A 25,200-nucleotide genomic window follows, 5' to 3' on the forward strand; every position below is an offset into this window, starting at 1 on the left:
GGAAAGATTAGAATCACTCGATAAACGTATGCTGATAGCCAAGATTCTGTGCTGGTCCTTTATACTCTGTTATAGAACCAGATAAGCCAGAGAGCCTTGGCTCACATAGAAGCTGTGTTTTCTTACCCCACAGCATCCCCTCTCCCCTCCAAGGGCAGAATGGAGTGGGTGCTCCTTGCATGTTTGGACCCACCTGTGTTTGGTTTTGGGTTTGTTTTGTTAGCAAAAGCATAGCTTTTAACGCCGCTCTGAAGAACACAGAGGTAAACAGGTAAGCGTTATTGTACCAGTATTGCAGTCACAGTCTTTTCATAGCTGCTACATTTATAATCCTTCAAGCATTGGTCTTCACTCCCTGGACGGTTCGTCGGTGTGGGTATATGCTCTGTCCTAAAACTGATCTGCCTCAGGGCACCAGCCATAAATGATTACATTAACACATCCTTAGCAAGGCAGGTAGTTCCTAGTTCTCTGCTTTCAACAAACGGAAGGAGGATCTACTCAACAGTTAAGCTAAACAATCACTGAATTTGCAGTTTGGAAGGAATTCAGAGAACTGCGTGACATTGTTACAGCAGAATTTTTTCTAGCCCATCTGCTTATTTCTGTGTTTACATCTGTAATGTTGTCTTTTGTTAGCTATAAATAACGTGTTTTTGGATAAATGAACTCATTAGGATAAAGAGCATTCTAATAAAATGTTAACTTTTAATTATCAAAAATTTGTAATATTCATCAGTTGTCTTTTGATTGCTGATAATATTTATTCCATACTGAGTTAACAATTGAAGAACTAAAAAAGTTGTATTTTTGTTGGCAAGAAGATAGGCTGAATGACAAAAAAACTTTCAAGCAGAAAAACAGATGATAGCATTCTTTGCTGAAAATGGTATGGAAATATACATAGGAGGAAAATAGACATTTTCAACTACTAAACAACTTACTCATTTATTTTTGTAAATGGATGATGAGTGTCAGACTGCTGTGTATTTCAGTTACGCTGAATATGTTTAAAAGAGTGATGTAACAGTTTTATTTTAAAATATCAATATTTACATGACACCAGAAAGTATATACTTTGGCAACTCTAACTTCCCATGAAAAATGTTAGCTGTCAGCTTACGAGCGTGGGGGCACGGGATGTGAAGCACACGAGCAGGAGAGCGTGTGGGCCGCTGCGTTACACGGCTGTGTGTCCAGGTAGGTTTGGGGGCTCTCATGGAAGCAGCACCCAGGAGGAGTGGCTGCCTTTTAAAATGCAGATTCCTCGGCCCCGACTGAGTTACTGGATTTGGGTTGGGCCCCAAGTCAGTCGTCCCAGGTGGTTCTCATGCAAACCAACAATTCAATGGAGGGGGGGAGCACTAGTATTTGACAGTATTTCAGCCATGGCTGAAGAGTGAAACACCTCACATACGTTTTTTGGTGAAGGAGAGAACTGAAACACGCCGCATGTGACTCGGCGCCCACAAAGCAGCAGCACCATGGAGAAGCCCAGAAACAGGACGAGGCGGCAGGCAGCGGCCCGTCCCGGGTCGGCGAGAACGGCCGCAGAGCCCGGAGCGGGGGGCGCGCCTTCCGCCGTGGGAGACCACGAGGTCTAGCCCTTTTCTGTCCGGTGCGTGGGGGAGCTCGCTGGAACCAGCACATCTAGGAGGGCCCGACGTCGCACCAGAGTCAAATCATGCGCTGCTGGGAAGCTCGGTGAGAAGGGCAGAGGGGTACTTGCTATGAAAACGCCAGCAGGGCCCCTGACCACACGGCGGGGACGGGGCTCTCTGGTCCCTTTTGGTCCCGGGGGGCCTGGAGTGCGGTGTCGGGCGCCCATCTCCCGCCCGCTCACTGGGCTGCGCCCTGGAGCATCTCTTCTCTCTTGCGCGGGTCACAGAAAAACTGCAGTTTCCTGGGGAGCAGCTTCACCTCCACCGGCATCGCCTCGTACTCCTCGCTGTCGATGCTAAAGGAGCCCCCCGTTCCCTGTGGGGAGGAGACTCTTCAGAACAGCCCACCCACGGCCGCTGGGATCCGCCGGCACCGCAGCCCCAGGGCCGGTCGTTCTGGAAAACCTCCTCCCCTCGGAGGACTTTTCAGGGCCTAGGTCGGGCGTGGTGCTGATGGAAACAGTCCAAGTCTACTATCCATCAAAAAGGCTTCTTTCAAGGGGGCCCCCTCTCCTTTGGAGATTTATTTTGAGATTTATGAAACAAGGTTATAATTTTCAAATGCTTATTGAAAGACAGGGTCCTATCACATCTTTCAGGAATTCATATAACACGCGTATGTCCTCAGCCCTAACCTTTCTCAAATGGAAAGCGAGAAAGACAGCCAGTTCTCTTCGGGAGGCCACTCATTATTTTTATGGTGGCGCTTTAGGACTTGCCTAGCTTTATACCTAAGGTATCGTATTATGTATACACTAATATTACACATTCTGCAAAACCCTTCCGTAGCTCATGCATTTAATTCAACATTTCCTATATTGAAACTATGGGCCACCCACCGTGGGGACACCTTCTGTTTTCCCTGCAGTCCTTTTTGAATACCATAGTAAAATAGCCACGAACCTCCAGAGGCAATTTGTAGTAACTTTTTTTCCACATAGGTTATTCTACTAAGCGTGGCATTTCACAGTACAGAAAAATTTAGTGCCATCCTGAAAACTGCTTCCAGATGCTTTTTAAAAAACGTGAAACTGGAATCCACTGTTAACACCATGCGTTGTTATAGTAACCATCTGCATTAATTTACATTCAGAAAAACAAAAGCTCAGGAGACCTAGATCACTTGACAGAAGCTTGGCTTGACAACACCAGAAGTCTAGGAGCCCAGCCCTAAATCCGTGACTCAGAGGGGCTTCTGTCACCTTTCCAGGCCTCCCTTAATCTAACCCAGAGCCTGGCACAGCGCTCGGCACGTACAAGGTACCTAAAAGGGGTTCTGTTAATAGGAAGGAAGGAGGGAAAAGGCAGACAGACCAGGAAGGGACTCAGAGCTGTGGGACAGCTAAGCCCCGCTTACCTCAGGAAGCAGCAGCGTGCAGCGGCTGGCCCGGAGACACTCGGTGCCGTCAGCACGCAGCCTGGGGTCTCTCACCTTCTTACTTCTGTTGGGACAGGAAAAACAAAGCTGGGAAACCCGTGCTGGCACCTAGATTCTACTGCGAGAATGTAGCAAGTTCTGTCTTTTGATGAGATTAAACAGATGGACTCACGACCTGTTGAACCAGGGTGTCTGTGAGTAACTTTTCCCACAGTCATTCTTGCTTAGCCTTGGGACACGTTCTAGACTGAGATTGATTTATTGTAGAGAACTATGCATAAAGTTAAGACTGATTTTCTCTTAATTGTTCTGTATTTTTAAACAGTTCCATGTGTACCTAATTCCTGGGCTATTTAAGAAACCCAAATTAAAAAACTGGAATGAAATGAAATTCTTTAGAAAAAAGTACTAAACTTTTGCTATTTGGTACTTCTTGTGAATCTTTGGCTGGGAGAAAAATTTTATTCTAATTTAAACTAGATGTTTATATGAACAACTAATCTTAGCAGTTTCCTGATGATTCTCTAGATTGATGTAAACAGTCTGCTTAGCCCTGCTCCACCTTTACCCTGACTAGACGGCTTGGGAGTAAGACACACAGACACACACACGTACAACCTCATGTACACGTGCCCTTCCGAGCTAGTCATGGTCAGTGGGAAAGGGACGAAAGCTAATCCAGGTAAATTCGTCCAGTCTTTATCATTAACAATAGTAACTCTTTAGCATCTGAAGCATCATCAGTTTTCTAAAGCAACCTGATAGCGTTCAAATCAGAAACAGACATTACTTGATTTCACTTCCCGTGGAGACCAAAGGAAACCCTGTTATTGCTGCTGCTGAAAGATGATGACAGCAACCATGCGGAACAGAATGACTTCATCTAATTTAAGCAGTGGAATCGGTTTTTCTTCTTATTTTTGGATGTCGGTATTCTGAAGGAGATTCAAACATAGCTGGTCCCATTGGCCAGACTCTCAAGACAGAGTGTGGCTTCTGGGCGCTTTCTAGGAGAAGAAAGGCTTTTTCCCTCCTATTACAGATACAGCAAGTAAAACGAGGGCTGCAGAACCAGCTAGGCAGCATCTGAAGGCCGTACCAAAGGCAAGAACGACACAAGCTGGTGAGAGACCTTGTGCTGCGGGTGCGGGTGCAGAGTGGAGTAGCCACGGAGACCTGGCCTCCGCAGCAGAGATGGCTAATCCCCAGCTGGGCACAAGAGGGAGCTCCGAGACAAAGCTCAGAAAGATGGCTGCGCAGGTCCCCAGTTGGCATGGTAACACGCAGCCTCCTCAGATGCTCTAGAGACTGGTGGAGTGCTGAGAGCATTCTTAACCAATAAAACGCTGGCAGAGGTAGAGCTTAACAAATCAGGACTTGGCAAGGTATTTTGTAGTGGAAAAGGGAGAAAAAGCCTGGAAAGTGTCCAAGGTACTTAATTCCTTTTCAGTTTTTCATTAATGCCCTGGGAAGAGGGCAAGGTGGACTGACGTGAATCGTAACTGATGCTGTGAAGTGCTTCACAATGAGAAAGACTTCCTACGCAGTCCCTCACTCAAGACTCAAAACCAATCCTGAGATAGAGGTGACAGTATTATTCCATACTGTATACAGGCGAAAGGATTCAGAGAAGGTCGAGAAATCGTCAAAGTCATGAGGCCAGTAAGTGGCAGAATCAAGATTTGTACCCAGCGGTTCTAACCCTGAAGCCAAAATTCTGGACACAATATTATGCTACACTGAATTCTGTCATTTTAGTCAAAAGACAAAGATTGCTCCCACACTCTGATCTCCCCAAATTGAACAGGAAAAGCCAAGGTAGGAGAGGTGCACCACACATGTCAACCCAAATGAAAGAATGCTGTGGTTCCCAAACCAGACAGGCCCCTGGCTGGATCTGTCTTGGACTTCATGGGCACTCTGATTGGTCAGGTCTGACCAGAGTACAGACTGCTTAAAGCCTCAGTGCTTTACTACACACCCCAGCCCACTCACCCTACAGTGATGAAGTCTCCTTTGCTGACGGTGTTGGGCTCCATGCAGATGTTCATGAAGTCTTCTTTGCTCTAGAAAGGTTAGGAAGACTAAAGTTAATGCTATGAATTTTGCCTGATGCAGCCTGTTGTCATCCTTCTGCCCTGGAGGTTTGTGGCTGGGGTGTGTATTATAGAGGGGACTTGACTTTCAGTGACCTAATCCTGAATATTTTCAGTCCTCCTGATAAAGGGTATCTAAAAAAAAGACCCCATCAAACTCAAGAAAGAAGCAGTGAAGCTTTTCTAAATCAGGAATAAAACGAGGACACTTGCCATCACTACTTCCTTCCAACACTGTCCTGAGGTCCCAGCCAAAGTGGTAAGATAAGTTAAAAGATTAGAAGATAAGATTAGTATTTGAAAGGAAAAAAAATCAACTGTACTGTTTGCAGTTGATTTGATTGAATCTATAGAAAATCCAAAGAAACCCATAAACTTAGAATTTAGTTAGATGGCTGATGCAGCATCAATATAAAAAACCACTTACCTGTCCATCTACTAAATCAGATAGTTTAAAAAATGACATTTTAAGATCTACTTATTTACAATAGTATCAAAAATTAAGATAACCAGGAACCTACCCAGCAAAAGACAAAATGTTACAGATAAACTGTAAAACTTCATTGAAAGACATTAAAAACCTAAATAAATGAAGACACATGCCATGTTCATGATGAGTCAGTATTGTAGAAATGTCATTTTTCCTCAAATTGATCTACTGTTCAGTGTAATCCTGATCAATATTATAACAGATTTTTATGTGGAACTTAATAACATTCTCAAAGATTTATAGAAATCAGAGAGCCAAGAACAGCCAAGAGACTCTTTAAGAAGAAAAACACAGAGGGACTTATCATAAAACCATATTAAGAGAAGCACAGTACAAGTATAGAAAAACAGAGCAATGGAATAGAGACCAGAAACAAACATCTCCATGCATTCAGATACTGGACGTTTCAGACGTTCCCTGCAGATCAGTGGGGGAGGGGGCGGTGGGGTGGGGTGTGGACACGTCAATAAATGGTGCTTGGACTCCTGGCTTTCTATATGGAAAGAATATAAAATTGGAGCCGCAGCTCCACCATTCACAAAACTCAGTTATAGGTGGGGGTATTTCTTTTTTTAAATAAATATGGAATCACTGATGCAAATCATTTCAACCTGGTTTTTCATTTAACAATATATGATGAACATCTTTTCATGTCAATAAATATAGAGAGAACATTTTAAATACATGTATCAAGATGCATTTAATCAGTCACCTGATTATTTTTTTGCATATTTTGCTATTATAAAAACAACACAGCTCTACAAGAGACCCTAATTTCCACACATTCCACATCCCTCAAGCCTCTTTCAGACTGTGAATGGACTTTTTAAAAAATGATAAATGAACATCTTGAGCTTTTACATGGCAGCTTCGTTATCTTTGAATATTTTATTACATTTGCTTTTATTTTTACAAAGAGGTTTGGAAAAAGAGAAAATGAATGTGCTGCTCCCAGTGATAAGAAGCGCAGTATCATATACTTTTATAATTGGCACAAAGATAAAAAGCCCTCGGCGTCTGAATGTGGCTAATCTTCAGCTATAATCACACACTCACTGAACTCCATCCATTCACTGGTATTCAATCATCGGAGCAAAGAACAAGGTTAAAGAACATGAACAAAAACACTGGAAATACCTACCATCAGAGACTGGGTATAAAGGAACTGTATAATTAGACATCTTATCTTTTTTAAATTCCTCTTTTTAACTATTTTTTTAACCTTAATACATGCACTTTCACCAACATTTTCAGAATTCCATTATGTAAGAAATAAGGGATTGTCTACATTTTGTATCATTTGATTATTTCTGTAGGATAAATTTCTAGAAATATGCTTAATAGGGCCAAGGGTATACTTACACTTCAGATGCTTCACATAGTCTGCCGAAATGCCATGGAGAAAGGGCGTTCTCATCTCCCTTCCTGTCAGAAACACCTGACTGCCCATTGTCCCATCCACACCAACACTAAACACTAGCATGCTTTTCATCTACGACAGTTCAGTATTTACTGTTTTCATTTGTGTTCCTTTGATATTGAGCACTTTTCTGTTTCCTTACCTATGAAATTCAGATAAAAGTTGTATCTACCTGATTAGTTATGGGGAACTGCATGAGCTGACGCTAAAATTTTTAGGACTGTGCCTAGCTTGTAGTAAGTACAAGCGAATTTTTTTCATGTTTCTTTCTTTTGTGAATTTCTATTTTTGTTCTTTGCCTGATGTTTCTATTAATGAATATACTTCACTAATTATGTGACTATGAATTTCTATATTTGCCCTTTGCCCATTTTTTACTGATTATCCTACAAGTTTACTGTAGCTACCCGTAAAAGACTGAAATTAGAACGTTCTCTAACATTATACACAAAAACAAACTCTAAATGGATTGAAACACTCTTTTACATATATCACAGCAATATTTTTTTGAATCAGCTCCTAGAGTAATGGAAATAAAAGCAAAAATAAACAATGGGATCCAATTAAACAAAAGCTTTTGCACAGCTAAGGATACCATCAACAAGATGAAAAGACAACCTACAGAATGGGAGACAATATTTGCAAATGATGCTACCAACAAGGGACTAATTTCCAAAATATACGAACAGCTAATACAGCTTAATATATTAAAAAAAAAAAAAAAGCAACCCAATCAAAAAATGGGCAGAAGACCTAAATAGACATCTCTCCAAAGACATCCAGAAGGCCAACAAGCACATGAAAAGATGCTCAACATTACTAATTGTTAGAGAAATGCAAATCAAAACTACAATGAGATATAACCTTACACCAGTCAGAATGGCCACCATTAAAACATCCACAAACGATAAATGCTGGAGAGGGTGTAGAGAAAAAGGAACCTTCCTACACTGTTGGTGGGAATGTAAATTGGTGTAGCCACCATGGAGGACAGTATGGAGGTTCCTCAAAACACTAAAAACAGACTTACCATATGATCCAACAATCCCACTCCTGGGCATATATCCGGAGGAAAATATAATTCGAAAAGACACATGCGCCCCAATGTTCATAGCAGCACTATTTACAACAGCCAAGACATGGAAACAACCCAAATGTCCATCGACAGATGACTGGATAAAGATGTGGTATATACATACAATGGAATACTACTCAGCCAAAAAAAGAATAAAATAATACCATTTGCAGCAACATGGATGGACCTGAAGATTGTCATTCAAAGTAAACTAAGTCAGAAAGAAAAATACCATATGATTATCGCTTATATGTGATATCTAAAAAAAGGACACAAATGAACTTACCTACAAACCAGAAACGGACTCACAGACATAGAGAATAAACTTATGGTTACCAGAGGGTAAAGCGGATTGGAAGGGATAAATGGAGAATTTGAAATGTGCACCTCTTGGGGAGTGATGGAAGTGTTAGCTATCTTGATTGTGGTGGTGGTTTCACTGGTATATACATCTGTCAAAATTTATCAAATTGCATAGCCAAAATACGTATAGTTTACTGCACAGGAACCATCCCATAATAAAGGTGGAATCAGATTTCTCACGGCATCTGTCTCCCACATTCATGCCTCTGTCGCTACCTTCAATTCCATGTGCCAGTTTTCAGACTGACTAGGTCAACTGTGAACATACTACTTTGATTTGCATAAACGCTGAACACAGTAATTAGCTCACGGTTAAGGACAACTTCTCCATCGGCATTCTCAATATAAACTACTAAGGTTTTCTCTAGACCAGGGGTCAGTAAACCTTTGCTGTGAATGGCCAGAGAGTAAATGTTTTAGCTTTGGGGCCATTCAGTGTCTGTCACGACTCAGCTCTGCCACTGCGGCACAAAAGTGGCCACAGACGATATGTATGTGAGTGAATATAGCTCTGTTCCAATAAGACCTTACTTATGGATACTGAAACTTGAATTTCATATACTTTTCACACATCACAAAATAGAATTCTTCTTTTGACTTTCTTCCAACCATTTAAAAATGTAAAATCAATTCTTAGCTTGCAGGCTATACTGAAACAGGTGGCAGACGAGTTTGCCAACCTCAGCTGTATTTCAGAAATTTTTTAGCATATTGTCTATAGCAGCACCATCCAGTAGAACTGTCTGCACTAATGGAAATGTTTCATATTTGTGCTTTCCAGTATGGTGGCTACCAGCCACGTATGGCGACTGAGCACTTGAAATACGGCAGAAGAAATGAGTTTTAAATTTTATTTCTAATTAATTTAAATAGGCATATGTGGCTAGGGGCTACCATATTGGACCGTGCATGTCAACAGACTGGACTCAATATATATGTAAATAGAGATATAAATGTTTGTATACACATATACATCTGCATAAATATAGATGTATATAGATACAGTTTTTTCTCCCAGAGACCTAAATCTACATATTTAATATAAACAAAAAAGTAATGGATATTTAACTCAAGTAAAAGTCCCACAGTTTTTTATTCTTGTGACAAGTGGGAGTGAGTAGGTTAACCCCATTTCTAAAGGCCTTTTGTCCTCAGTTCTCTGAAGGCAGAAAGCGTGGTGACCGTTACTAACTACTGTCCCAGAATACTTGATCAGAGCCCCTTCAGTTTTTAGGCCACTTCACTCAGCTGTTTCTTCTCACTGCTGTTATGTGTCAAAGGCACCATGTCCTCCTGTTCCTGATCCTTTCCCCTCTATCCCCACAGAGTGAAAATAAAAATGCCAAGTTAGTAGAAGAGTCTGTAGCCTTTGTCACTCTTTCCAGTCAAATGCTTTTCTAATAAAAGAAAAAAAGCCCACTTACTGTCAGGTCAAGCTGACTGTTCCGGGTCGTGATGGACAGTTCAAGGGTGGACAGCTGCACTTCCTTCCAGACCTCTGGGCTCCCCTCTCGGGAAACGGCTGTGTGAACACATTCGATACAGACCAGCTTCTTCCATTAACATTTCAGCACAACCACCAATGGCCAGCTGCTCAGATGGTCTCCTTAGCCCTTCTGCTGACTCCCCGCCTAAGGTTTCTTTCATATTCTCATACATGGGATAAAGAGCCAGGCACAAAACAGAACCTCTAAGCCTCAGACATCCCTCCAAAAGCAGCCACAACAGTATAAAGGTCAGTGACAGAAAGAGGAACACTGTTACAAATGACGCAGGCTGTTCCCATTCATGGGACACTGTGCTGGTTTGGGCCCTGCGCCGTGGTGCACGGAAGGCTGAATTCAGTGACCCTCGAAGGGCCTCCCCTGCTCTAGGAGAGCCTGAATTGCCCAGGGCTTTCCCGCCTTCATCCCCCCGCCGCTCACCGTCCTGCGGTTGTGCCCAGTATGACGCGAGCCTTCGTAATATTCTCCGGTACAGGGAGGGCCGTGGAGGGGTCTCTTCTGCTCCACTGGGGGGTCTCTCTGTAGGTCCCGTGTATGAGATCGAGGCTTGATGAGTCTGAGGCCACTCCTTTCAATGTGAGGAGACAAAAACTTTTACCATGCAAACTCCTAGAGTGCCCTCTATGGAGGATCATATTCCACCCACACCTGCTAGAAAACTAACCAGTAATCTCCTCTCACTGGATGAAATCATGTCTAATTTGGAGTGTGCACACCTCCAACTTTCTTTTCCTCTTAAAGGCCTATCTTGAAACCATGAGCCAAGTGACGTAAAGCAGAAGAGATTAAAACGGGCCAACAATCAACCACTGCTTCTGCTTGTCCAGGAAAATCTCCCTACGAATGAGCACAGAGTCACCCCATGATACGTTTATCTCTGGTCAGAGATGGTGACACAAACATGAAATTGATGAAATCCAGTTGCATCAAGTACCTTCTTCACTTCTGGAATCATATTCCACTCAGGCCAGGTGGGTTTAGTCCAGTGTCAAAATCCAGCCCAAGGCATCTCATTCCTGCTTCAAAGATCATCATTCTCACACACTAGATTTGCCTTCTGCTTCCTGGCACCTCAGGTCCAGTGCCACCCTGGGGCCCATCAGTGTCCACAGGGATAACTAAAGTAACACCCTAGCCTCTCAGCCCTTGACATCACCTCCAACCTACCACAGCCACCCATGCCCATGGCTGCATCCTGGTCCTTACTGCTACCTGGAACTACTCCATCTTAGAAATCGTAAGCCCTGATGTCCTACCATCTATCACTTCCCATATTCTTCTGGTTGATTCTTTTGTGCCCAGTGGCTCTTAAGGTGAACTACTCCCCTGTTCTCAAGTTTCCATGTGGTGAATTAAAAAGAGGAACAATTCTGACTTCTCTCACTCCATCGGTTACTCCTCCCCAAGCCCAGAAAGACCCAACTCCTTGTCTTCTCTCTGAAAGTGGTCGTCCTGCAGACTCACACATCCACTGCTTCTTCACGCAGTGAAGCTGGATGGATTCAATCTGGAGTACTAGGAAATTGGATTGTGACCATGTATCAAGCTGTGTCCTTCACTGCTGGCTTTTATAAAGCTGGTATGTTGATTTCCATCTGTCTTGCTCCTGCATTTCTTTTCATAACTTGGTTCCATCTCAGAGGAGGACGAGAGGGGTGTGATTTGGGGGCCTTGGAAGATCCTAACCACACACATTGAGAACTCGAGTCCCTGACCACTCCACTCCTCAGTGCCAACCAAATGAACAGTGGGTTACTCTACTTCACTCTTTTTCATTGCTCTTGGCCATCTTGTGTTTTCAGTCTTCCATAATACATGCACTGAAAGGCTCCAATTCTGGATCAATCCTGTCTGTACTTCTATATCATGGCTCAATATTACTAGAGGGAAAATAAAATACTCCTGCTGAATACTGATACGGGGAAAAGCAATCACCCAGCCGAGCATATCCAGGTCACAACAAATTCTTGGTCTAAGGTCTTCGATGCCCCTTGATAATCCTTCTAAACCTCCCTATTTTCATCTTCCTTCAAAATCCCCTACACCATCACCACTGGCACCGCCGTCCACCTTGTTTTCAAAAGACCACCGTGCCTGCTACACTTCAGCGAGACTATCAGGACGTCAGTGAGAACTGCCTCAGCTCTTCGTAAATCTGTTTCTATCTGGACCTCTCCTTTATTTCTCTCCTGTCTCAAGGAAGAAGGTGGCCCTTCCCCTGTCCAAGGCTAAGCCAGGACTTTGGATCGAGGACCCTTCCAGTCACTCATGGCATTGGCTAATTCAGTCATGCTCTTTGTGTCTTTTGTCTCACCTCCTCCCTTTTTTACTTTTGTTTGAGGGGATAAAGACATGGATATCTCAACAATTGGGAAAAAAAAAAAAAAACCCCACTCTGCTGACCCCATATTTCTCACTAGCTTTTGCCTTTTATTGCCTTCCCTTCAAAGTCAAGCTTCTTGAAGGACTGGCTCTGCTGCCTCCACTTCTTTATCTCCCACTTACTCCTAAACTCTCTTCAATAAGGCACCAGCCCCTCCTCTTAGGAGGTTACCAAATCTTCAGAGGTTGCCAAGTTCAATGGATACTTACTTTCCTGTCTTTATTTACACTCTTTGCTGTTGCTTCGTGAAATCTCACTTTCTTCTTGAAATTCTCTTTCCCGTTGGCTTCTATGTCAGCAATTTCTCCTCGTTTCTCTCTTAGCAGGTCCTAGTCATCACTTCTCGCTCTTTAAATGATTATTATTTCTGGCCATCTTTTCTCAATAGTAACTTCATCAAACCCATAGCTCAATACAACTCATACACGTAGGACATTTAAGTCTACTTCTTTAGCCTAGATCTCTCTGCTGGACTCCAGACCTAAGTCACAACTTTACCTCCACTTGTCTGTACCACCAGTAGGTTCACCTTCATACATGCCAAGCTGAAAATTTTACCTTTCTTCACAAACTTGATCATACTCTAATATTACCGGTATTAATGAAAAACTCTAGTTCCCAAACTCCAGGCCCTCAAATGAGAAATCTGGGAATCCTATGCTCTCCTTCCAACTTTTAAGGATTCCACCTCTTTATCCATCCTCTGTTGTCAATATTCACCGTGACCCCCTGGTCTGTACCTCATTGCTTCTCACCTGGATGACTTAAACAATCCGCTAGCAGACGCTGTTGCCTTTAATTACCCACGGCCATTCTCTTGTACACCCTGGTACCAAACAATTTTTCTAAAATGCAGATCTGCTCGTGTCATTCCCCTGCTTCAGACTCAAAAGCTCCCCAGCACTTTAATGAGAAAAGTCAGATCCCACATCAAAACCTGACATAAGCGGCCCTGACCTAAAACCCTCCTTCCTGCCATTCTGCTGCACGGGCCATGATTAAAGACCATGTCACGCCACTGTTGACTTCACACACCCTGGCCTCTCTGCACGGAACGACCTTTATCTAGTCCTGTATGTAATTTCAAAATTTAGCAAAAGTCACCCTCCCTGGCCAACATTACTGACCTTCAGTCAGAGTTAATGCCTCTCCCCTCTGCTCCCATCTGATTCCGTGTTTCTCTCAATGCACCTGCCGAACTGCTGATTTACTTGGACCTCACTCCCCAACACATGAATACCTCTTGAGGGCAGGAAAGCTGTCTTATTTGATTTTGTATTCCAAATATATAGCGGGGTTTGTCACACAATAGATATGCAGTAATTGTTTATATTCTCCCAGGTTCTACAACTTAAATACACAGTTACTCTGTTTCTTCTTAAATGCACTCAGTACTCCAACAATGAAATTATTCCTTCAAGCCACAGCAATAATGCATTTTACTAACACAATTAGCCTGAGGTGTAGGAAGTCCTTGTTCCCCATTCCAGGTTCATCTTAATAATCATGTAGATTGGTTACCCCTAGCACTTTAATGGTCCTTTTTTTTTTTTTTTAACATTTCTTTCATCCAAGTGGAATTTATTTAGAAGGTAAAGGGAGCTGTTTTCCAAATGTTTTGCGATGGACATCTATTACTTTTATAATTAGAAAAACACTTGATACTCTGAATATTAATATTAGAACCTAACTTTTCACTACATTCAAACTTTACCTGTCAGTTTTCAGATTGGCCAGCCAAACTGTAAATATATTAGCTTGATTTGCATAAAAGTTGAACACAGTATCTAGTACACAGGTAAGTATGACTTTTCTGTTAGCATTCGCATTAACATACATGGTTGCGCTTTTCCCTCTGCCAATACTCTTCATTGTAAAGTCCAGCAGCATTGCCGGAGAGAACTTTCTCTGATGATGGGACTGTTCTGTATCTGGGTTGTCCCGTACAGTAACCACTACCCATATTTGGCTTGTTTGAAAACAAAAAAACACCAAAAACACAGTTTGGAGCACAAAGCACAGCTTGAAACCCACTATATTATATACAAGCCTGTATGATTAGATATATCGAGATACAAATCTTCAATTCATTTTCAGATACTAATATAGACACACTTGCAAATAATTAATGAGATATTGGTCATTGTGTTCAAGGTTTGTCTGGTAAGAGTGAGTCATTGAAAAGGCAAAGGGGAGTGAAATATTAAAATGAAATCACATATGGGCTTGGTAATGCAGAGCATAAGTTGGCAGATGAGAGGTATCAGAATAGGAATGCTTTCTGCATTTATAAGTTAAGGAACTATGCCTCATTTTAGTACTGGAGCATGCCATATACATCTGTAGCAAGCAATTTTTAAAACTTCCAAATACGTATATCACAGAATAACAACAAAATAACAGAAGGCAAATTTCTACATTGTAAACTGCATTTACCTTAAGAGTGCTGAAAAAGTGGGCTGCTTTGGTTTTTAGAGGCCCCAGATACCAGTACCTGAGAAAGATCAAGATAAAAATCGAATTAGAATATTAAAAGAATGATCAATGTGCTAGACACCATTCAGATAATACATTGGAGTTACACCACTACTGAGTGTCGGCTCTGGAGGCTTGGAGACTGGGTCAGCATAAAAAAGTAATAGAGTAAGTTTTTAATCTGCATTTGAATGCCATGGCAAGCAGTACGGAATTAGTTATACAGCAGATAGAGCCTTGCAATTTACAAGGGATATATAATCCGAGGCTCCCTGACGCACTCTGAATCCACAGGTATCCCTGTGATATGTACTTTCCACCATGGAATACAGCTGAGTACACATTCCGAGTGAGTGGAGAATGATAAAGCTGCAATAGCACAGATGCCGGGTGCTCTGACTCAGGAGCTAAATGGCCGGATCCTGTGCACCACGTTCTCTCTCACACACAGACAGACAATTAAAATCTGTAAATCAGCATAATTTCACATTACTCGTGTTACACAGCTTGAAAATGGCAAATGTTAAATCTGGAAACACAGAGGGTCTGCTTCATGTGGCTCAACACATAAAGCTACCGAGAGAAAACGATGCCTCGGTGGAATTAGAAAAGTGGCATAAAGAAGATTTCTCTCTTAAGACGTGTCTCTGTCACCTACTAGCCCATCTTATCTGCCTTCTATTTGATTCGGAGCAATATGCATTTATTTAGCACCTACTGTGTAAATGGAGGAAACAGAAGCAATAAATACAAAGAGTATAAAATTCTTGCCTTTGAGGGCTTCTAATGTGAGGAAATAAGACCCAAAAAAGTAATAGAAAACAACAAACGACTATATGTTCACATGACATGGTATAAACTGATCACTATTTATTGGTAAGGGGAGGCAAGAAGGGACAAGAAATCATTAAGGGCCTAAATTCAGTGGAGCAGCCACGCTGGTGTAATGAATGACACAAGGACAGAGTGAGGGTCTGAAACCCAGAAACAAGGGTTGGACTTACATACACGGAAGAGGGGAGGGAGTCACTGCAGGCAGGAGGAACAGCCAAAGTCCGGGAAACACTGAGCATAAGAGCCAGAGCAGAAGCTTTAAAGACACACGACTATGTAATCGGGGGGTGGGGGGGGCGGATGGTGGGTTAAGGAGCCAGAACAAGGAGAGTGGGTCTGCAGTGAGCAGTGCAGAACCACTGTACAATTCAGGGAAGTACCGTGATGCTGTTAATGAGGCCTAGATCATCTGATGTTTTTCTTTTTGTGTTTTATTTGACAGGTTACTTAATGACTGACTTCTTTCCCCAAACAGCCAGTCAGAAAAACACCCCAGCCAAGGCAGTTTCATTTCTAAACTGCCTGCAGCTCCCTTCACCTCTGTCCACAGCAAATTCTGATACCGTGGCTCGCAGCCTTCCTAAGGCCAGCCAGGAAGTGGTTTCCCACATCCAGACTGTTCCTTCCATAACACATGGAGTGACTCAGCGGATGGTCCGCATCCAGCTATTAGGTAACCAGCACCAGAACGTTAAAATCCACTGTTTAGAAATCAGTCGAAATACGGGCACGTGTTATCATATTTCTAAAGGGACTGACCCATTCCTAACAGGTGCTTAACACGTTTGGAGAGCAATCTGCTCTCGCCAGACTATCAGGGGAAACTAAGTAATCCCTCTTGGCAAAGTGCTGCTGCTTGAGATTACACAGCAGATGCAAGATGACTTGTGCAATCAAGATAATTGTGGCACACTTGCAAAGAAAAGCTGTGACATAGTAAAGAATGCAGTGTGAGCCATAACACAGAAATCTCTCTCTTTGGACAGCCCTACTGTCAGGGACTTGATTAGCAGGAAGAACAGAGTGACACCAGTGAAAGAAAATTTCTGTAAAGAAAGTGTGGCAGGAATGCCTACAAAGTCAAAGAGGGGTTTCTTGATAAAAGCTGTGTGTGCAATCAACCACAATTTATTTAAACTATACTCAAATTGCAAGCCCGTTTTCAAGAAAAGGTGCAGAAAAAAATAATGCCCACCAGAGAGGAAGCAAACCTCATGCCGTGTCTCCTTCAGTCCTGCCTCAGGAAACCTCTGCCTGCACAATCTCTCTGCATCACAGGGAACAGGACACACCCTCTTTCCAAGCCAGAAGTTTTATTTTACACAATGAATTCTCCAAAACTAAGCCCATTCCCACAAAAAGCCAGCAGTGGCCCTCTAATTACCTCCTCCACAGGCCTGTTTCTTCCATCAGACACCAGAGCCAGGCATCTGCCTTTCTTCCTCCTCTGAAAGAGGCAGCCCGGGGTCTGTGGATCTGCTGGGCCTTCAGAAAGAACACCTCTCAGGGGGAGTCTTCCAACCAGGGATGTAAAAGCTCCACGAGGCTGTGGCCCAGCGGCACCCTTCACCTGGTACCCAGCTAAGCAGGCTGCAGGCGGAGAGGCCTCCCAGACGCCCTTGGGTCCAGCTTGGCCTAACCCACGCTCAGATATGTCAGAAAGAGGGGCGCACTCTGCTCCACTTTAGCTACCACCAAGCTAGTGTGGAGGAAACTGGAACTTTCCCCAACCTTTCTGCACATAAGATTTAAACCTCTACCTCTATTATTCATACATAACTCCGCCTCCAGGTCCACCACATTTATTCCCAGATCACTACATACTAAAATGTCAAAGGCAGGGGCAGACTAACACATTACGAGAGTGACCCTTTACTTGCTGACTGTGACGCCGGCGTCTCGGAAGGATCCCCATCGAAGGCCAGTCAGGGCAAACACAGGCTGTTCCTTTTCACCCTGGAAGTTAAATACATTTAGTTAAATTAATAATGACAATTCACTTGGAACTCTCTGCTGATAAGTAACCAGCAGATGTTCATGGCCTACTTTTCATTTCATCGAACCCAAATTCTAAAAGGGAGATTCAAAGTTTAATTAACTCTGTGAGTGCTGAGTGAAAGTACTTGAATTAACTGTACTGTAAAATGAAACAAATTTTTATGTATTAGGCCTCATGAATCTGTTGACATGAAAACATATTATCTAACATCAGACTGTAATCATTATGCTGATTCTTGGACCAATTAGTTGGGTCAGCTGGAATTTCTTCTCTCTCTTACGTTTGTCCAAGACAAAGATAATTTAAGCCTGCATTCTCTTTGGAGGGCCAAGAGCTGTCAAGGAAGACAGGAATCTTGGTATGTACTCCAGAATGTTTCACCTGAATATCTGAAAATACAGCCAGATATTTGTCATAACAAGTCGGAATAAAAAGGGATGTGGATTTAGTCCAATGCTTTATGGCCAAATACTGCATATTATAATCAGTGAGATTCTAATAAATCAGTGAGTTTAGCAATATATAGAAAACACAGAATAGAGCCACTGCCGCTAAGAGTTTATCCTCCATGACAGACTTTCCTACATGAAAATGTACACACCAGGATTCTGAAAGGGTACCTGTGCATTCTAAAGAGAGCTGCCAAATGCTAGACACAACCCCACAGCAATCGCTACACAGGCACACAGCCAGTTCAGTTTCTGCCATGCCACCATCACAGCCAGTCTAAGCAGAAGATTAGGAACTGGAGGAGAATCCTTTGCACTGTAAGTTGCTGGCCTAGAGAAATTGTTTAAGTCTTAAGAGAGGTAGCGATCCCCTCTCAGTCCTCCTCCAATCCCGCTTTCACTCCCGTTCCCACCACGCTGAAACAGTGAGGGTTTTCCAGCTGAGGGCCAGCCTGCAAGTAAAGGTCCCTGGCCGCTCATTCCTTGCTTGTGTATCTGTTGAAGCAGAGTTGCTTTTCTGCTCTCTGGACCTGCTTAAGCAAGGGAAATGGGAACAAGGGAGAAATGGTAGCGCAGAGAGGGGACGGTGAGGCAACTCACGACTGGCAGCCACAGCAATGACGTGTTAGTCTCCTGGGTGCCGAGTGGATACTGTGAAGGACGGCGGGGCTCGAGCCACCCCAACTATACGAAGCTGATCGTCCACCCACTCATTCACTCATGTTTTTCATGAACCATCATTAACGGATATATATTGCATATGAGGAAATAGCGATAAAAAATGCCTGCCCTCAAAGAGCTCAAGGTATATGGGGGTACACAGGCACAGACAATGACAACACAATGCAGTAGGTTCACAGAACAGAGCTATGTATCAAGTATCATGAAACTACAGAGCAAGTGCAACTGTATAATGAGTGAGGGAGCGAAGGAGATGGAGGGTCAGGGAACACACAACAGAAGTTTTAAGTCAAACTATCAACTTTAAAGAATAAGGTAAAATCTGAACAGACTGATTACTAGCAAAGATACTGAATCAGTAATAAAAACCTCTCAACAAACAAAAGTCCAGGGCCAGACAGTTTCACTGGTGAATTTTATCAAATATTCAGAGGAGAATTAATACAAATCCTTCTCAGATTCTACCCCCGCCCCTCAAAAAGAGGAGGGAATTCTTTCCAATTGATTTTATGAGGCCAGCATTACTCTGATATCAAAACCATACAAGGATAATGCAAGAAAAGAAAATTAAAGGCCAACATTCTTGATGAAAATAGATGAAAAAATTCTCAATGAAATATAAGCAAACCAAATTTAACCATACATTTAAAGGACAATACACCATAAATCATCTAGGACTTATTCCAGGGACGCAGGGATGGGTCAACATCCTCAAATTAGTCAATGCGAATGCCACATTAACAAAATACAGGAAAAATCATATGATCATCTTACTAGATGCAGAAAAAGTATGTGACAAAATTCAACACTGATTTATGATAAAAATTCTCAGCAAAATGCGTATAGGTAGAACATACCTCAACATAATAAAGGCCATATATGACAAGATCACAGCTAACATCATACTCAATGGTAAAAGCTGAAAGACTTTCCTCTAAGATCATGAGCAAGAAAGACAAGAATGCCCGCTCTCACCATTTTTATTCAACATAGTATTGGAAGTCTTAGCCAGAGCAATTAGGCAAGAAAAAGAAATAAAAGGCATCCAAAGTGGGAAGGAAGAAGTAAAACTATTTACAGATGACATGATAGAACCAATAAATTCAATAAAGTTGCAAGATACAAAATCAACCCACAAAAATCTGTGGCATTTCTCTACTCTAATAACAAAGCATCAGAAAGAGGAAGAAAACAATCCCATTTAAAATTGCATCAAAAGGAATAAAATATCTAGGAGTAAATTTAATGAAGGACATGGAGGATCTGTATATTGAAAACTATAGGACATTAATAAAAGAAATTGAAAATGACACAGATAAATGGGAAGATAGTCTATACTCCTGGATTGGAAGAATTAATGATGTTCAAATGTCCTTATTACTCATTACAGATTCAATGCATTCAAAATTTCAATGGCATTTTTCAAAGAACTAGAACAAATAATGCTAAAATTTGTATGGAACCACAAAAAAAATCCAAATAGCCAAAGCAACCTGAGAAAGAGGAACAAAGCCGGAGGTGTCACACTCCCTGATTTCAAATATATTGCAAAGCTATATTAATTAAAACTAGATGGTATCAGCATAAAAATAGACACGTAAATCTATGGAACAGAACAGATTACAGAAATAAATTCATACATGTATGGTCAATTAATTTATGACAGAGGAGCAAGAATACACAATGGAGAAAGGTGTCTCTCCAATAAATGGTGCTAGGAAAACATGCAAGAGAATGAAACTGGACCATTATTTTACATCATACAAAGATTAACTCAAAATGCATGAAAGACTTGAATGTAAGGCCTGAAACAAAACTCCTAGAAGAAGACATAGGGGGTGAGCTTCCTAACTTAAATCTTGGCCATCATTTTTCGATCTGACACCAAAAGCAAAACAACAAAAGCAAAAATAAATAAATGGGGCTACATCATACTAAAAGTTTCTGTACAGTAAAGGAAGGAAACCATCAACAAAATGAAAAGGCAACCCAATAAATCGGAGAAAATATTTGTAAATCATGTATCTGATAAGGGATTAATATCCAACATATATATAAAGGACATATACAACTCAATAGAAAAAAAAATCCACTTGTAAAATAGGCAGAGGATAGGAATAGACATTTTTCCAAAGAAGACATACTGATGGCCAACAGCAACATGAAAAGATGCACAGCATCATCAATCATCAGAGAAAGGCAAACAAAACCACAATGCGATAAAACGTCACACCTGTTAGAAAGGCTATTATCAAAAGGACTAGAAATAACAAGTGCTGGCAAGGACATGGAGAAAAGAACCCTCATGTACTGTTGGTGGGAATGTATATTGCTGCAGCCATTATGGAAAACAGTATGGCGCTTCCTCAAAAACTTAAAAATAGAACTACCATATGATCCAGCAATTCCATTTCTAGGTATTTACCCAAAGAAAACAAAAACACTAACTCAAAAGATATATGCACACCCATATTCATTGTAGCATTATTAACAACTGCAAAGATATGGAAACAACCTAAGAGTCCGTCAATAGATGAAAGGATAAAGAAATTGTGCTACACACACACACACATGAACACACACACACAAGGAATATTATTCAGCCATAAAAAAGAACAAAATCTTGCCATTTGTGACAACATAGATGGACCTTGAGGGCATTGTGCTAAATGAAATAAGTCAGAGAAAGACAGTAAGTCAGAGAAAGACAAAGACATTTCCCTAATACATGGAATCTAAAAAGAACAACAAATTTACCAAAAAACAAACAAACAAACAAACAAAACCCCCACAAGTTCACAGATAATACAGAGAACAGACTGGTGGTTGACAGAGGGAGTGGGTAGGGGGGGTAGAAGGAATTTTCAATGTAATTTAACTATATTTTTTTATCCAGCATATACATATATATGCATATATGTGTGTGTATGTCTATATCTACATTGATAGCTATATAAATCCTGGATTCATTCTTTTATTTATTCATTATAATTTTTGAAGATCTACCTAGGAGGTTCCCAACAGTGAGCTAAGCACTATATAGTACTGAAGAGTGAACAAGGCTGAATCGTACAGCATTGGGCTAGGGAAGATGCATGCTAATTAAAAAGAGAGAGAGAGAGAGACCAGGTCCATGGAGGAAAGACACTGTATTATAATAGTAAGTATATACCATAGTGATTTCCCCAGTCCTCCCTAAAAATGAAAGAAGAAAAAATAAAGTACCTAGGTTTGGGAGGCTGGTGAGAGAAGTAGAGAGAAAGAAAAGAAACAAGTGAAGAAAGAGTGTTCTAGCCTAAAGGAGAGAAACAACACTATGTGACTGGTTTGCTGTATCTACAGGAACATTTCCCAAATGTTTCTTAAGACGTTAATAAGCATTATATCTAATAATGATAATGATGATGATAATGCTAGAAGATTCCGTGTTGAAATAAGGTGGGAAATACCAAACTTATTTGGTATGAAACAAGTTATGTTTACTGCGGTTCTTCTTGGAGTCTTTAATATGTCAGTAAACATTGTAAATTTCCAAAAGGAGAAATACAATATGCAGGTTTCCTGAGTTGTTAACTGTGCAACCCTTCTCTGGGAAGACATCTTGCCTAAGCAATACTCCTTGGGGAAAGGCTGTTCTAAAGCATGTAGTGTAGGCAAAGAGTGCTGGGATAAGTACTCAAGATTTCCTGACTGGTGCTCTAGGACTGTTTTCTCTTTCTTCGTGTTGGGGGAAGAACTTTAGAACTAAGAAGTCTCGTAACCTTAAGGTCCCACTGAATTGGGGCGCTACATCCTAGCAAAGGGACAGGAATGGCTCTCGACAACTGGAAATGAGTGTGAAGAGAAGAGTGGGAAGTTTCAAAGAAGCAGGTGGGCACAGAGCCCTTGGGATTGAGAATAGGCCTGAGGGTCAGTAGCGGAGAGACTGGTCACAAGCACAGGGAAGTAAGCAAGGTCGGATGGAAAGCGTATAAGGCAACGGATAAAGCACCACTACATCTTAGCCCAATGAAGGTCTGGGCACACGTCAGATTATGAGACGGAGAGGTCAGAACACACAAACAGATACAGAAACAGGCACACAGACAGCTCTTAACTGAAAAGGTGATGAGTTTGCCCTAAGTCAGAGATACCCCTGGAAAGAGTAAATCCCTGTGGGTAAGTGGCCTCATGGTTTGCAGAGGAAAATAACAGAAAGAGCTGATTGGAACAAAACTTAAGGAACAAGATACATGCACCCCAATGTTCCTAGCAGCACTATATACAATAGTCAAGACATGGAAGCAACCTGAATGTCCACCGACAGATGACTGGATAAAGAAGTTGTAGTATATTTATACAATGGAATACTACTCTGCCATAACAAAGAATAAAATAATGCCATTTGCAGCAACATGAATGGACCTGGAGATTGTCATTCTGAGTGAAGTAAGCCAGAAAGAGAAAGAAAAATACCATATATCTCACATATGTGGAATCTAAAAAAAAAAAAAGGGACACTATGAACTCATCTACATAACAGAAACAGACTCGCAAACATAGTAAACAATCTTATGGTTACTGGGGAAAGGGGATGGGAAGAGATAAATCTGGGAGTTCGAGATTTACAAATGTTAGCCACTATATATAAAAATAGATTTTAAAAGTTTCAGCTGTATAGCACAGGGAACTATGTTCAATATCTTGTAATAACCTTTAATGAAAAAGAATACGACTAGGGCTTCCAAGACTATGTTGAATAGGAGTGGTGATAGTGGGCACCTTTGTCTTGTCCCAGATTTTAGTGGGAAGCTTTTGAGTTTTTCACTGTTGAGTACTATGCTGGCTGTAGGTTTGTCATATATAGCTTTTATTATGTTGAGATATGTTCCCTCTATACCCACTTTGGTGAGAGCTTTTATCATAAATGGGTGTTGAATTTTATCAAATGCTTTTTCTGCATCTATGTCCATCAATGGATGATTGGATAAAGAAGATGTGGTGTATTTATATAATGGAATACTACTCAGCCATAAAAACTGACAACATAACACCATTTGCAGCAACATGGATGCTCCTAGAGAATGTCATTCTAAGTGAAGTAAGCCAGAAACAGAAAGAAAAATACCACATGAGATCGCTCATATGTGGAATCTAAAAAAAAAAAAAATCAAAAACAAACAAACAAAGCATAAATACAAAACAGAAACAGACTCATAGACATAGAATACAAACCTGGTGGTTGCCAAGGGGGCGGAAGGGGGGAAAGGATAGACGGGATTTCAAAATTGTAGAACAGATAAACAACATTGTACTGTATAGCACAGGGAAATATATACAAGATCTTATGGTAGCTCACAGAGAAAAAAAATGTGACAATGAATATATATATGTTCATGTATAACTGAAAAATTGTGCTCTACACTGGAATTTGACACAACATTGTAAAATGATTATAAATCAATAAAAAATGTTTTTTAAAAAGTACTTTAAAAAAAAAGAATATGAAAAGAAACCTATGTATGTATATGCATGACTGGGACATTGTGCTGTACACCAGAAATTGACACATTGTAACTGACTGTACTTCAATTTAAAAAAAACCCCAAAAAATTAAGGAAAGGTGAAAAGAAACCAATTCCTATCAACTAGACAGCTGCCTAATCCAGGAGTTCTGAGGGATTCTAGATGGAGAGAGACACAAGGCAGAAGGAGCTCTACAGCAGATCTAAGCCTCCTTGTAAGAGAAGGATCCGAGTCGGGGCTTTAACAGAAGAAGCCGTGTCATTAGCCAGGAATGACAGACAGGAGAAAAAGACAGATTCTCACTTCTCACCACCTCCCCTAGCCTCATGTAGTTCTGGGTTGGCAGGGTCTCAGTCCAACAGAAAGACCAAAAAGAAAGAACTAGAAAGAATTCCATACATCTTTACCATAGTTACTTTAAAATCAAGTTCTAGGCATTGTAGATGTCTCATGGGAAGAATGCGCCTTAAAGATCATGGGCTAAGCCAAGAGTGATCCCACCTGGAAAAGTGAAGGAAAAAGCAATGGACCTTGAGATGGAAAATTTAGATTCTACTTCTGCCTCCAGCACAACTAGCTATATGACCAGATAACTCTTTTTAAAAATCTGTCAAATGAAGATACTAATACACATCTTGCCTTCCTCACTGTGTCAGAGGTCCTAAGGAGATGGGAACTTCCAGCGGAAAATGCAGATATAAAGCACTATTATAGCTTCCAAGGGCTATTTCTTTAATCTTTGGAGACTCTTCAGTTACATGTTCAATTGTGTTTTAGTTTGTTTTTTAAAAGAAGAGGAATCTGGTATCAGACTTCATCTGTAACGCTTTTCATCATATTCTGAAAGCAATTTCCAGAAATAAGGAAAAAAGAGAAGACAAATTCA

General features: G+C 41.3%; 1 protein-coding gene across 2 annotated transcripts in view; it reads right to left on the minus strand.

Moving 5' to 3' along the window:
* Window positions 1–1,009: 1,009 nt before the first annotated feature.
* Window positions 1,010–25,200, minus strand: part of AGK (acylglycerol kinase) — a 95,340-nt gene continuing 71,149 nt past the window's right edge. For both annotated transcript variants that reach the window (XM_031455505.2, XM_010989844.3), the window contains exons 12-18: window positions 17,557–17,636; window positions 14,808–14,865; window positions 10,409–10,556; window positions 9,908–10,005; window positions 5,035–5,105; window positions 3,019–3,103; window positions 1,010–1,977 (exon numbers count right to left, since the gene is read on the minus strand). In XM_031455505.2, coding sequence (XP_031311365.1) covers window positions 1,840–1,977; window positions 3,019–3,103; window positions 5,035–5,105; window positions 9,908–10,005; window positions 10,409–10,556; window positions 14,808–14,865; window positions 17,557–17,636 — 678 coding nt within the window. In that variant the 3' untranslated portion in view covers window positions 1,010–1,839. The remainder of the gene's footprint in view (window positions 1,978–3,018; window positions 3,104–5,034; window positions 5,106–9,907; window positions 10,006–10,408; window positions 10,557–14,807; window positions 14,866–17,556; window positions 17,637–25,200) is intronic.

The sequence above is a fragment of the Camelus dromedarius genome, chromosome 7 (genome assembly GCF_036321535.1).
Source record: "Camelus dromedarius isolate mCamDro1 chromosome 7, mCamDro1.pat, whole genome shotgun sequence".
NCBI classification, from domain to species: Eukaryota; Metazoa; Chordata; class Mammalia; order Artiodactyla; family Camelidae; genus Camelus; species Camelus dromedarius.